This window comes from Tauraco erythrolophus, chromosome 1 (assembly GCF_009769465.1).
Source record: "Tauraco erythrolophus isolate bTauEry1 chromosome 1, bTauEry1.pri, whole genome shotgun sequence".
In the NCBI taxonomy this organism is placed as follows: domain Eukaryota; kingdom Metazoa; phylum Chordata; class Aves; order Musophagiformes; family Musophagidae; genus Tauraco; species Tauraco erythrolophus.
Window position 1 is genome coordinate 124,447,355 of NC_141465.1, and position 14,731 is coordinate 124,462,085.

Here is a 14,731-nt window from a genome sequence, read left to right on the forward strand (position 1 = left end):
TTTGTATCCACAAAGCCTGGTAGGCTTCTCCTGCCTGTACCATCCAAGAAAATTACCAGAAACTTTTATGTGGCCCAGAGGGAAGATCGCTTTCAGGAGCAGCCTGCAAAGCAGCCTTTGGGTAAAATGTATTTCTGTTCAAGATAGTACAAACCAGTGAGACAAATAAATCCCATTTAGACCTTATTTTGAAGTTAAAGGAGGCGTATGCTGTCTATTGCCCAAGAGTGAATACAACTTTTGCTTTTTAGCACAGGGAAAAGGGTATTACAGATCATGATAATTTTTCAGCACAACAAGCATGCAGGTTTAGAATATTTAAAATCCAAAATAATCCAAGCTTACAATAAATGAGCACTTCTCTCTTGTCCTATATTGTTGTCCAACTATCAGGTCTGTGAAGGTATGACCTCTACAGGCCAAGTCAAATCAAACCAAGCCAACTCCTTTTTACACCTCTATGCTGTCTAACCAAGTATTTACAGAATGTAGTACAACTCCATGTAGTTTATTTAATTCAGATGGTTTCTCTCCTCATAAGCACAGTTAAGTGGTCAGCTGGGTGTTTCTACTTCAGCATTTTGTCTGAGCTGTCTGGTCCAACACATCTCAAAAGGCATTGCAGATGCCTATGAAAGGCTCCTTACTGTACTTTTACCTCCTCAGCTCTGCCACTAGACAACGAGAAGGATATACTCTGTCCCTTGAAAATCCTCATAGCAGTAAATTGAGTCCTTTCTTACTTTATGTGTTTATTAAATTGCGTGGCTGTGACCATCAGGGTGCTGAACATCTCTGTTCTCAAGTCTGCTTGCTGTCTTGTTCATGGATTGTATTCAAGGTTTCCAAGTTGTTGGAGAAAAGCTGAGCAATGTAATGTTGATAAAGGATTTCTGTATTAGTTGCTTCTAAAGATAATACTACTTACATATTGCTAGGGTGTGCTGTGAGACTGAGAAGGAAAGGGCTGGTGTAGGGAACACAACGGCATTGGGGAGGGCGCTGAAATAATTCCTCCCCACGGGCATTAGAAGCTGAGTGCCAGTCAAAGGCAGGCTATACATTAAAGAAAGCAAAGTTCATAATGAGGTTTCCTTCATCTGCATTTTTTACTGACACATGAAACAAGGACCCAAGGACCTCTCCAGACAGAATAGCAGGAACATGGAAAACTGAAACAAAACATTTAGCTATGGTCACATTTAGGAGCAGAAAAGAGAACCTGTTGGTGCCAGGATGTGCTTACTAGTGCTTGTGGTAACTTAAATAAGAAGTTGCGTTAGACGAAAGACAAGAGAGAGAACAGGTCACTCTTCAAGCCATGGACCAAGTTCCACCTCCATGTAAAGGTGAGGGTAGAACTTGAATCTCCCTGATGCCTCTTCAAAGGCCTTGCCAGAAGACAACACTGTGTCCCCCACAGCAAAACCCAGGGCTTGTCTGGCAGGGAAGACAGCATGAGTGTCACAGGCTAACCGGAGAACCCAAGTCCTCACACTGTGGGGTACTGACCTTGCTATTTCCCATACTGTGGGAAACACCACCGCATAATTTGAGGATGATTTGTAGACACAGATGAATGCATTTGCGCTCAGAGAAAGAAAACAGGACAGTGATAGCCTGACAACCTGTTCTTTTTCATACGTGAGTAGGTCTATTTAAAAATCGGGATGCAAAACAGGTTTTCAGTGCTCTTGCACAAGAATAATGCAAAATGAGCAGAAGTCCAGGAAGGTTTTTGCTGGCATGAACCTTGCCGTTCTCCAGAGTCAAGCATTATCTGATAGCTGGAATACAGCAGGCCCTGGATAGTCTGTTATTCTTTCCCACGCTGCAAGATTTGGGCAGTAAATAGCTTAAATAAATGCCAGAAGTATAATTCTTTCTGGACTTCATCTGATTTAAGGAAGTCTTTCCTCAGATAATTCCTCCTAGGCATGCTGTCCAAGTCCCTGGTGGATCAAGCTATTCTGACCTCTGTAGCTGACTCTGTTTTGGCTTTCTAAAGGTTGCAGATAACAGAAGAAACAACCCACTGCATCCAAGTCCTATTGCACCTTTCTTTGAACTTGGTGAGATGCCAGGCTCTTCTTGAAGAGCCTGTGCCATTATGGAGTGGTAGTGGTCTTCTGTCACCTTTGATTAATCTTTTTTTTCTCTGGACTCAAATTTAAAAAGTAACCACCACGCAGCATTGACATGGCCAGTAATGCTGCCAGAGAGGCACTGGGGCAGCAGATGAAATCCTGTGATGGGGTTCCTGGCCAGGCAAAGAGCTAAACTCTGCAGGACTGAAAGCAGAAGTGAGTGAGCTCTGTCTAACTTTGTTACCCTCCCAGAGAAGAAGTATTCAGAGATGCTGAGATACCCCACAAAACCACATTGTTTCCTACCTCTTGAGTTCAGAGTGAAAAATGAGGCAAATCCTGGGAGTGCTCTTTAGGAAACCTGGTGTATTCACAGTTTAATGAAACTGCTGTTGGCACAGACAGATGAAGGATAGGTAGATTTGTCAAACCCTCAGGCTGCTGACCATTTTATCACAGTCATCAAGAGAGCAAGAGGGGATGGCAGGAGCCTAAGGTTTATGTCAATTCCCACAAATTAACAGCCATCAAATAAAGTTGTTTTATAACAGACAGCAACCATTATAAAGGAAGAAGGCCCTTCAGCAGGAAGAGGGAAGACCCCAGTTGAGGTTGTATGCCACGAGCTCATTTAAAACCAAGTAGATGGGCAGTTGTATCTGCTCCGTTGAATCCTGAGTTGTGCACTCACACCGTGCCATGGGCTCTCACTGTGGGGAAACGATTTGTTGTTCCCCCACCCCTTCTATGCCCAGTGAGACTTGGTCCCCAGCCCCAGATGCTGATTTCGTTAACATCTGTCATTGTCCCAGGATGGGCAACTCGGAGCAAAGAGACCCAGTCCCACCGTGTGTCCCACCTAAGGTTTAATCAGTGCATGGAGACGCAGGTCAGAGCCATTCTTCACACGTTTCTTTTCAGTATTCAGCACTGTTTTCCATCAGCATTCAGAGCTGATGTTTTAGAAAGCGGATCCCAAGAGGCTCCGGTTTGAGGATGCTTATGTTCTTGCTGTGTATTCTCAGCAGGAGGGCTTTGATCTTAATATGTGTCTCTGACAGTCGTGTCACCCATTTGTATTCTAGTGTTTGGTCCCAGTGATGTGGTTTTTCTGTTGTTGCTGTACTTTGTGTTTAATTATTTTTTCTTTCTTCATTAAATATTTTGTTCAGGTTGCCTGCTCCCTCATACCCTCCCACAGAAAAACTGGCATTTTATGGTGTTGACTTTGCTTTGTTTTATTGCCTGAAGAAAATTTTCACACTGTCTCATCATCTCTTTTTGTGTGTGTATGTGTAGTTGTTATTTAGAAATTACACAATTGTGTTTAAACTGCAGACAATTAATGGAGAGGGTGAATCCTATATGAGGAGGGATATAGAAGGTGCGAAGAAAACCTAGATAAATGCCAGTGGGAAAAGCTGAGGAAACTAGAGAGTAGCCTGGAAATCAAGAGGATAAAAAAAATACAAAAATTACAGCAATATCCTAATTTCCTAAATGCTAATTTAGCATTAGCATTTATGATTGAGAAGCAAAGGCACAGATTGGTTTAGACCTGTTAGAAAGTAATTGTTTTGCAAAGGCAGAACTAGTGCTGACTTCATCTTACAGTGACAACACAGGGCGAGTTCAGGTCTGGAAGATGGTTGCGTTCACAAAGTGTCTTCATGAGCTAAACGTGCCTCAGCTCAATGTCCCTCAGCATGGTTTGTCTTTGAGAACAAACAGTGGCCTTTGAGAATAAATATTCCACACTTAGCTAGTTCACCTGGCACTGCTCCTTATGGTCTTTGCTGTCCAGGTCTCCACAAGCTCCAGAACCTCTGAACCACACTCCCATGTGTGGTGCCCAAATGCTCTTTGGTTAGCGGGACTGTCAGAGTCACTGCAGAGGGGGGAAACATGAGGATAAGGCATGAGAATAACATGCCAAAAAAGACACATGTTCTATGTAAGCCTGTTATATGTAAGACTTCAGGGTCATTTTTAGCACTGCTCTGTAAACTGGGCATTTAAATATAAGCACGTATGTATAAGAGTGCCACCTATTACTGAATTCACCCAACACTTCCTCTTACAAGACCCTGGTTTTGCTTGCTTATAGGTTTTCTAAGTGCGCTGAAATTTTCCATGCTCTGTATCAACCTCAGGCTAGATAATTTTTGGGAAAAATATCAAACATACGGCAACAAGACAAGAACATTTAGATGAATAAGGTCTACGTATCCACACATAATATATGCCCACACTAAAGACAGAGACGGATAATCCTAAGTGTTTAATTGAATCAGTTTAGGAAGTTTTCACTTCTTCAGCTGGAAATTACCACTCCTTAGCAGAGGCACAGAGCCCGTGAGCGTGCACGTTCCTTGTCCTGAAGTACTAGGCAAAACAAGTCCACTCATACCAGCTCTTGTTCTACCTGGAGGAGTGGCAGTTTCTTAAACCTCTCTAATTTGATTTCCTGCAATTGTGTGATGATAAACTAAAGGGCTTGGCTTGTTGCAATGTGGATATTGCATGTTACAGCCATTGCAAATGATAATGCTAAAGTAGAACAAATCAGTATGTGTCTGATCTTGTCAAAAACCTGATAGGAGTCTTCATGGACGTATTAATTTCAATGTAGGTTAGAGCACATGAGGCATTTGAGAACAGAGCTCCATACAGACCTCAGGAGAGTCTTTGCCTGGGTATGTTAGCGGACGCTCTTTGCTGGCGTCTCTCTGAACCAGTTAAGTATCTTGTCCAGAAGATGTATGCTGAGGTCACTCCAAGCCAAGGGTGCTGCTGTGCCCCTGTGGCTGGATGGAGACTTGGGAGGAAACTCTAGCCCCACTGAAGTCAGTTGGAGTTTTGCCATCGACTTGATGGAGCCAACATTCCTGTTCTGATGCAGACGTTTCACAATAACCCACTCTGTTGAACTTTCAACACGTGCATGTTATTTTCATTACAAATAAACAAAATCTTTCTAAAATGAAGACCTTCATATATACACTATGCCAGAAGATCACATTAAACGTTCATCACGGTGCACGTGGTAAAATACTAATACTCCATCCTCGAAGTCTCTGGGAAAATTTCTGACGTGAACAAATCCCCTTTAGGTCGTTTCACCTGCATATACAGCAATCAGATGTGCAGTTGAGGGTTTATTATTTTTGCAGAATGCACACGCATTCCGAATTTGCCGTGCTCAGAAACAGAGACAAGACGTTCATCTGCGCGCTTGGCTTTGGGAAAAGACATCTCTGTGTGTCCGGACATGGGCCCTGGTAGAGTGCAGACAGGAAATCTGCCAGACTGCCTCGGCAGGAGGCTGCCTCCAACACGTGCAGCAAGGAACAAGAAATGTCTTAATGATTAATCACTGTCAACCTTTGTTCTCGTTAAAAGACTTGATTGTCGGACAAGGCTGGTAATGAGGCACTGTTCCTGGGTCTGTTGCTATGTGATTGTGCAAGTGCTGAATCTGAGCCTCCCACCCTGCAAGATGCAGTTCCCACTTTGCCCAAGTTTAAGGAGTTGGGGTGAGAACGTTGTTGTAAGAGTGCCTGCTAGTGGCTATAGGGCTGTGCAGCTTTCCGGCAAGGGATTACAACACGGCTTCAGATAAATCCCTAACGGCTGAAAACCAGTTCACAAGGATCTCAGGAGTGAGCAGCTTCCTTGTTGGTGCTGAAAATATAAAGTGCTGTAAAAGGTTTCTACCAAGAACTGCACCAATAACTATCTGTCAAAGCCTCTTGCTTGTGATTTCTCACCAATAGTGGGGATTGGCTCCTTTGAGGTATTTGATCATTCAGTTTTACGTAGGAGATGGTGCAATGTCCTTTTTTACTATTTTTGTTTATAAATGTTTGCAACACTGAGTAGCAGGGGAATGACCTACTTCTGAAAATAGTTCTGAGGTCCACCTAAATTTCGATGTGTCCAAAAAATCTGGCCTTTTGAAAATCCTGGCCTCCCTGGCTCTCTCAGGAGAGCTGCAGCAGTTGGGTGTGCTGAAATGCTTATCCCTCTGCATGTTGACATATCACTTGGTATCCAAGCCTATTGCTCCAGCAGGTGACTCACGCCCGTGAGGCTGCAGAAATCAGGTGTGTGCTCCCTACTGTCGAGATCAGTTCCAGCTTTGTAGTATCTGAAGGGATTCGTCTGCATTTCATCTTCGAGCTCCATCGCTCGGTTTGTTGGAGGAGTGACACACCATTTGCTTGTTTTCCCTGGTTGGATGAAGGCATAAGTATTTCTGGCATACAGTCTGGGCTTGTAAAATTGTAAATGCTAGTGTCTGTGATTCCTTGTGTATGTGCCTTGGAAACACGGTTGGCCCTGAAATTTTTGTCCTGAGAGCTCAGATGTTCACAGGAGAAAAAACATGGAAGATGGTCCCATGTGGCTGAGCCAACTTCTTATAAACACTCCACAAAATTACTTAAGGGAAATATTTTGCAGTCTTCACCCAGCTGCATCTCTGGATATTAGACACAGCAAAACTTGGTCTTGGGATCTTGTAATATTCAGGTTTTTCAAATGCTGTTCATACATATGAAAGTGATCTTGCCGGAAAGCATAAAACTACTCTCTGGCAGGGGATTAGGAGAAATTCAACCTAAACCAGTATCTTCTGCATGATTAACTTGAGAGGCTTTTAGGTCACTTGGTATAACACCTGTAGAAAGTGATCTGCTGGTGCTTGGCAGATCAAGGCATGTTCACATACACTCTTCCAGGCGTCTTGCTCAAATGTGATAAGAGCATCTAAAACGAGGAGTGTAAGGGAATGTTCCTGTCATCTAATCTGGGCTCCTGACTTAGTTGTCTAAATCAGGCATCTAGAGCCTAAATTATACAGCCTCATCCCTCTGTATAGTGAGGCAAGAGCTCCAGCAGGCAGTTTAGAGAGAATCTGATCTAAGTTTTTGGTTAGAGACCTAAACTTAGAAGAAACTCGCTTTTATGCTGTATGTTCCAGATATGAAAAAAAGGTTGAATGAGTTTGAGGTGCTCAGGAAGATGCTTTTTGCACTCCCATTGGGCTGAACGAGCACTCAGCCAAGGGAGAATCGGGCTTGCTGTGCTTTCTGTGTTATTTCCAGCCCTGATATGTAGATAGATCCTCAGCCACTGCAAATCAGCGTAACCTCAGGAGCCACTTGGGGCTCTCACAGTGTACGCTAGCACAGACAGCAGCCCTCTGTGCTCCAGTCAACAGTGGGAGTTTTTACTAAAAATAAGAAAACCCTTTAGCTTTTCGACTATAACTAACTAACTAGTTCTTACTCTATAGGCACTGTGCCATGGTCCTGCTGTAGTTCTGTTCCTCAACTGAGTCAAGGACACAAGCAGGCAGTGCTTGGAGTCCAGACATCTGTGGAAAGCTCAGTATTTAGCAGAAAAGGGTGCTTCTGCTTGCATTAGATGCCACAGAAAAGAGGTGGCTCAGAAGGTGGCTGGCAGGTGCTGAGACTGGCCGTTCCACAGAGCACCCTGTGCTTCCTAAAGCTGCATGGGTGAGATCGGCTCTTCTGAACAAGCCTGGTGCTGCCCCGTGCTTGGGCCAGGGGCTCGCTGGAGAACCCCAGTTTCTGGCTGTGGAAAGGAACATGTCAACTGAGGTGATGGAGGTTCACGCCATGGGGTCACGGGAGGTCTGGGCTTTGCCACCAGCCTTCCATCACTCTGAAACAATGTGGGAGGACTTCAATGAGCCATTCCTTGGAGTCACGGAATCACAGAATCACAGAATGTTAGGGATTGGAAGGGACCCCGAAGGATCATCTAGTCCAATCCCCCTGTCTGAGCAGGACCACCTAGATCAGATCACACAAGAACGCACCCAGGCGGGTTTTGAACATCTCCAGAGAAGGAGACTCCACAACCTCTCTGGGCAGCCTGTTCCAGTGATCTGCCACCCTTACTGGGAAGAAGTTCTTCCTCATGTTTAAGCGGAACCTCCTATGTTCCAGCTTATCTCCATTTCCCCTTGTCCTATCATTGGATGCCAGTGAGAAGAGCCTGTCTCCATCCTCATGACAGTCACCCTTTACATATTTATAAACATTAATGAGGTCCCCCCTCAGTCTCCTCTTCTCTAAGCTAAAGAGACCCAGCTCCCTCAGCCTTTCCTCATAAGGGAGATGCTCCACTCCCTTCATCATCTTTGTGGCCCTGCGCTGGACTCTCTCAAGCAGTTCCTTGTCCTTCTTGAACTGAGGGGCCCAGAACTGGACACAATATTCCAGATGCGGTCCTCCTCTTCCTCCCACTCCCCTCAGCACTCAGTGTCCAGGGTGGTTCACAGCCAAAGCTCAATGTCCTTTAGAAGCTCGTGGGGTCAGGACAGCCACTGGTACCTGACTTAAGAGGAGAAAATCCACAGAGGTGCCTTGATCTCCACCATACTCACTCTAAATAGCCCGTTATGCCAATTAACACAACTGAACCAAACTGCTTATGAGTGGCAACATCATGCACAGGTTTGGTCACCAGATGAACAGAACTTCGCACAGCCCTTGCCTAGAAACAGCTTTTCATCAGGCAGGCATCTGTTCCTGAGCAGGCTTCCATGAATGGATCTGCAGCCTTTTCCTTTTTTCTTTCAATTCTTTGTTTCTTTAAACCAGAACTAATGCAAAAGGTGAGTGCAAGTCAGTGCTGTCACTCCTGACCTGACACTGGGCACAGAATGAGCTGCTCCACAGAGGGGCAGAAAGGTGGGAAAATTCACCCCCTCCTTTTGAGGGAAAATCTGCAAGAAGCAGAAGCTCATCCTGTCACACAGATGCCACCGCTCCTGGCTGGGAAGCAAACAGCCTCTGCAGGCATTGTGGTTTAGTGAAAAATTGACAATGCATTGTTTCCCTTCTGTCCCACCAAGATTATTCCTCAATTCAAGGCATTTCCAGGAGAAAGAAGCGAAAGGTTTGCACATGATTTTCCAGCCAAGTGTCCCTAAACAGCTTCTGAACGAGGAATTTAGAAATGCAAGCTTGCAAAAGGCTTTCAGGGGCTCCGGACAAACTTAGGCGAGAAAGGGAGAGGAGAGGAAGGGAGGAAGGTGCACTATGTCCCGGCAGGACAGCGCAGGGCCCTGCCGGCTCTCGGCTTTGCAGAAATCCCTCTCTCCGTTGCTGTTACTGCTCACTGTAAAAGCAGCAATCAGGAAAATCTCTTTCTTTCCCTGGTAAACACGGTAATTTCCATGGAGTCTTTCATCCACCTCTCTGAGGTCCATGGAGGAGCCTCTCCAGAGCAGTTGGAAGGAGCCTGCAGCTGTGGGGGCATGGAGGGAGGGACGCCCGGCGTTGCCCACAGCTCCTGGCCGTGGGCTCAGCACTTTGTGTCGAAGGCTTAAGCAGCAGCATGAGGGGTCCTGGCATGGGAGAGAGCCCGCAGGAAGGAGCTGCAGGAGCCCAGGAGGTGGTGGCAGGGGCTTGGTGGTGTGAGCTGCTGGGCCTGGCAGGGCACAGGCGGGATGGAGGCTGGCCAGGCTGGTCCTGCACAGTGAGCAGGAGACCAAGGAGAGGCAATGTGCAGCACCGTTCAGTGAAAACATCGGAACAGCCCCAAAAGGGGCAGCAGAGATGATATGCAGCCAGATCCTAAATCACAGGCAGGGTCTGAGGAAAGAGGAAAGTCCGCAGTGCCATGTCCATAGTATTTCCCATAGGTGGTTTCAGAAGGGGCCAATCAGATCAGAGTTGAGGCTCAAAAGCTCAGATGTTGAGATACCTTAGCAGTGAGGAACAGGGAAAAAGGGGAGGGGAGGGGAGGGGAGGGGAGGGGTGGGGAGGGGAGGGGAGGGGAGGGAAGGGAAGGGGAGGGGAGGGGAGGGAAGGTGTATTTTGTAAAGCTCATATGTGTGTTTGAAGCCAAAACCTCCCTTCGTTTGTGCGAACATAAGTTAGCTGCAGCAGGGATAGTGAAAGGCAAACTCAGTCTTAAATGTTTTAATTTACTGCTAATTTAAACATTTGAGCATAATGTTCTTTGAGATGCTTATGAGCAAAACCCCAGTTGTGCTGCCAGCTCTGAGGAGCTTTCACTGCCTCTGCTTCTCTTGCTTCTCCTAGGTTTTATATCTCCTGTAACATGAGAATGGGGTGCACAGCGGGCGCACCTGGAGCTCTCTGCACCTAGAGCATCACTGTGCTGGTGTTTCGGTCCCAGCAGAGCAGACGGGGTTTGTGGTGCTAGGAGAACACTAGCTCAGCCTTTGGCTGCTGCCCTGCCCCAGCTGGCACCAGCCACGGCCCTGCAAGGGCTGCAGCTCCTCTGCAGGGCTGGAGGGATGCGGCACACACAAGCGGTGCCAGCAGTGGAGTGGGTGTCAGGGATGAACCCAGGCTGACACTTGTGCCTGTCATAGGTGTGATGCTTCCAGCCCTTCCCGGACACCCGGCCGGCTGCAGGGATGTGCTCCCGGCTGTGTCACCTCTTTGGGGGAAAAGTGGGGACAGGGTTACCTTCCCCGTGCTGGGAAACAACATGTTGTCACGGGGCAGACAAGCACATGGGGCTCCGCAGCTGGAGGGATGCTGGATTGCCCCTGCAGCCCGCTGGGAAGAGGCACCCCTGGGCGAGAGGACACGCATGTCCTGCTCCGGGCTTCCTTCAGTTGGGGCTTTCTAATGTTAAAGTGCATAAACCACAGGCATGCAAACCCAGGAATGAAGTTCAAAAGGCCACTGGCAGCTTTAGATGTGTGGAGTCGTAGTAAAGCTGCTGCAGTAAAGCCAGGCTTAGGGTGGAACGAAACAATTCCACGGAAGCCGGGTAGCTACCACCCAAATGTGCCCTTCCTCAGCGGGGATGTTGGGAAGCGTGCTTTGCCCAAGCACGGGGCAGAGCCTGGCAGCCGTGTAGCCCTTCTGCCTTCTGATTTGCAGCGATGCAAGCGCGAGGTGAGAGTCAGGCCCGATAGCACCACTTCACGATGTTCTTCTCCCTTCTCCCGTCGCATCGCTGCTGACGGAAGATCGGGAGAAGTGCCACATTGTAGATTCATAGGCTCACACTGACATATCATGAGGAGCAGAGAAAGGATCAATTGCAAAAAAACCTCGAACTGGCTCCAAGTGGCTGAATTCTGCTGTTTTCTCAGGGCGTGTTTGCCAAGCAGCTGGTGTTTTGTGCCAATTGCTATTACAGAAGAGCTTTCTTTGATAGGTATCGTGAATGGACACTATGCGGTTTATTTTAAAACAAAATCCCTCCCCACAGCTTGTATGGGCTGGCAGGGGATGAGGGAGTGAAAAAGTTGGGCTTTGTTGGTTTTTTTTTATGCAGGACTATGAAAGCACATTTGGGGGAGCCTGCATTATCTGTGCAAAAACACAGCAGATGAATTCTATTAATGGATGTAACATGTGGCTGGGTTCAAGCTAGAGTTGTCATTTGAATATAGAAGTCAAAGCCAATTTATTGTAACATATTTTTCTTTTCAAAATATTTTAAGAAAGACAAAAAAGTTTGCGCAACAACTTGGCAAGCAGGTCTGTTGAGAGGAGGTATTTTCTATCTCGCAGCTAACATAAGGGCTGAAAAATGTGGCAGTGCCGAGCAATCCTGAATTCCTTCTGGAACTGAAAGAAAGTGTGAGGGATATAATTGTGTAAGAGTCCAATAAATTTTGAAGGGTGGGTTTGTAACACTGCCTTGGGGGCTGCAGGTGGCTCCAGAAGAAAGTCATGGTTTTCATTTCAGTAACAGACGTCAAATACTTCATCTAGCTAGCTACGCACTCATGTGGCCTCATCTAAAAGCCACAGAATTATTTTAAAATAGAAATTCCCATAACAATCATTGTGTTTCTTCCATGCCAGATGGTAGAAAGATAAGTTGGATTAGTTTGTAGTGTGTATGTGTGTGTGTGTATGTGTTATTGCGGGGGGGGGGCGGTGGTGCAAAAGCTAAGGCACAGAAATGAGCTTTCCTGGAGTTTCCAAAGCGATGAGCATCAGTGCTGCATGGTCTTCAGGGCATGGGTAGGCTCCACCTGGCCTGTCCTTGCTTCACTGTTGGTTAGTCTGTATTTCCCTGGATGCCATGGGAGGCAACGTCCATGGAGCAGAGCTTTACCTAGGTAGTAGACCAGACCTTGGGACTACACCTCGGTGTTGAGAGAAGCGCTGCATAACAGGGAGCATCAGACTCCAGCTGGGGATTCCTGTGTCGTGGGGTAAATACGCTGCTGCATATTAGGTTATATAGAATTAAGTGGTTTGGTTCCGGTGGCGAATTGCGATAAAGTGCAGTCAGAAAACTGATATTTCTCATGACTGTTGTGACCTCTCCAGTGTCTCTTATTTTCTTTGTAGCTGGGCAGCTAAGGGATACCTGACTATCAAGTGATCTGACATAGGCTGAGTATTTTTGTGGAGTAACATATTTTTGTATATGAACTGAGAAAAATATTTCCTACATTTGGTAAAGGTCCAAGTACCAAGCACTGGTGGAGCAAGTAGACAGAAAACGTATTGCTGCCAAGGGAAACCATGGGTTAAAGAAAATGAGCAGCATATTGTCATCCCATGTTCATTCTCATTGTGTATGTTCATGGACTGAGTCTCCAAGTACCTGCCCCAATGCCCCCCTGAGATGAGTTTTTGCCATCCTTTCCTCATGAAGCTGCACACGAGGAAGAAGAAGCGGAGCTAGATCCATCACAAAGACGAGAGAGACTCTAAAGCCCTCTTCAAAGTCCTGCCCAGTTGCACATTAGTTACAACCAAGTTACAACCAAGGAATTTGATGAACTCTAAGCCTATTTAATCCTGCCGCTAATGTGAGACAATTAGCAGTCTCTCAGAAATTGCTCATGTCAGGAAGAAGATGAGATGAATGAAAGCAGCACTGCTCACCCCACTGCTAATTACCCATTTACCACTTCTACCACTTCTAGCAATGAGTCTGTAACTTCTTGCTGCTGCTTGTCAGATGGTAGGAACCAGCAGATGCCAAGCTTGTTCCCTTGTGGTCAAACAAACTGCCATACAGCCCCCTGAAAGATCCCCAGGATGGCTCCCTTACTTCTGCTAACATTTCCGAAGTTCCTGGTACAACACTGAGGTTTTCCACTGGAACCACCTGGCATGTTTTCAGAGTCTTCCATGAGTGATGGAGCTACTCAATCACCTCCTTATTTTGTCAAAGCCTTTGTATCAGTCACTTGTCCTGAAAGTGTGTAAGCTGTGTCCCATACTTGAGCTAATTGCATGAAAAGGATTATTTCCTTTTCTTGATGCTTGTTATTATTTTCATCCTTCACGAGCCATTTCTTCTGTTTCAGGATCAACACTCTGTGGTAGGCCAGGGAGCTGGCCCCACTCCAAACTCCAGTTCTTGCTCAAATCCAAACACTGGAAGTGGTTACATGAACTCATCCCAGCAATCAATGTTGAATCAGCAACTGATGGAAAAGAAACAGGCTCTGCAACGGCAAATGATGGAGCAAAAACAACTCCTTCTACAGCAGCAGATGTTGGCAGAAGCCGTAAGTTTTCTAATTTCCTGTTTTACATGGAAAAGATTATCATAGAAACAATAGAAAAGAAAGCTAAGACAGGGGGAAGAAAGCCCCCAGAACTTCAAGGTCATTTTGGCAATGCCTAGACCTTCTAGAGTGTGCCTCGTATTTTTCAGTACTTTGTTAAGCCCTTTTGAAACCTTCTTCAGTTTATATAAAACAACTCAAGTATCTGAGCTACTATGGTTTCATTATGAGACCAGCCCAAGCATATGCTTAATTTGAGGTATACGAATATTGTCAGTGGTTTTCTTTGCAAGATAAGCTGAGGTGCACTGCTACTCTACTTTGACCACAGAGGAAAGCTGACTTCCAGTCAACCTCAAGTTGACTTCCATGCTGCAACCTAGGCAGCATGGTATAAAGTGCGTGTGTGTAAACAAGGATCAGGTACATCGATTCTAGTGTTCAACACAAGTTTGTGTGCTGGGCTGGGATCGTACATGAGTACTCCTTTCTCTGTTTTTCCTTTTTCATTTCCAATTATTTGTAGCCGTATCTCTCCCCCTTGGTATCTGAGAGACCAATGGAGAGTTGCTAGTCATTTTATGAGGCACAGGCGATATCTGTGTCTTCTTGGCAGCAATAGTGCTAGAACCCAGTGATTTTGTTTCACTAAACTGGCATTGCCATTGACTTTGCACGAACTGAGTCAGCTGAATGTACTTCATGATCTATTACCCATGGCCAGTGCAATGTGAGGGAGTCCCAGCTTCCCAAAGCAGTAGCATATGCCCTCTGCATCCTCATATTCATGGTTCTTTGGTAGTCCTGCTTGCCAAAGCACGGACAATACAGAAGTCCTAGAAGAGAAGCTGAGCTTGGCATGTCCTTAGGGCAGGCAAAAAGCAACACAGGTGCCTTGCAGCAACTAGGGAGGGGCTGCAGGGAGGATGCTGGGAAAGGATGGAGGTGACACCACCACCTGCTTTAGACCCCAGTCTGCAATGACAGCAGACCCTGAGCCTATGGCTTATTTGCGGCCTTTCAATACTTGAAGGGGTCTTATAAGAAAGATGGGGACAGATATTTTAGTAGGACCTGTAGCGATAGGACAAGGGGTAATGGTTTTAAACTAAAAGAGGGTAGGTTTAGACTAGATATA

General features: G+C 46.1%; 1 protein-coding gene across 1 annotated transcript in view; it reads left to right on the top strand.

Moving 5' to 3' along the window:
- MAML2 (mastermind like transcriptional coactivator 2) overlaps window positions 1-14,731 on the top strand; it is a 219,361-nt gene that overhangs the window by 195,014 nt on the left and 9,616 nt on the right. The window contains exon 3 of the mRNA XM_086613922.1: window positions 13,390-13,593. Coding sequence (XP_086470048.1) covers window positions 13,390-13,593 — 204 coding nt within the window. The remainder of the gene's footprint in view (window positions 1-13,389; window positions 13,594-14,731) is intronic.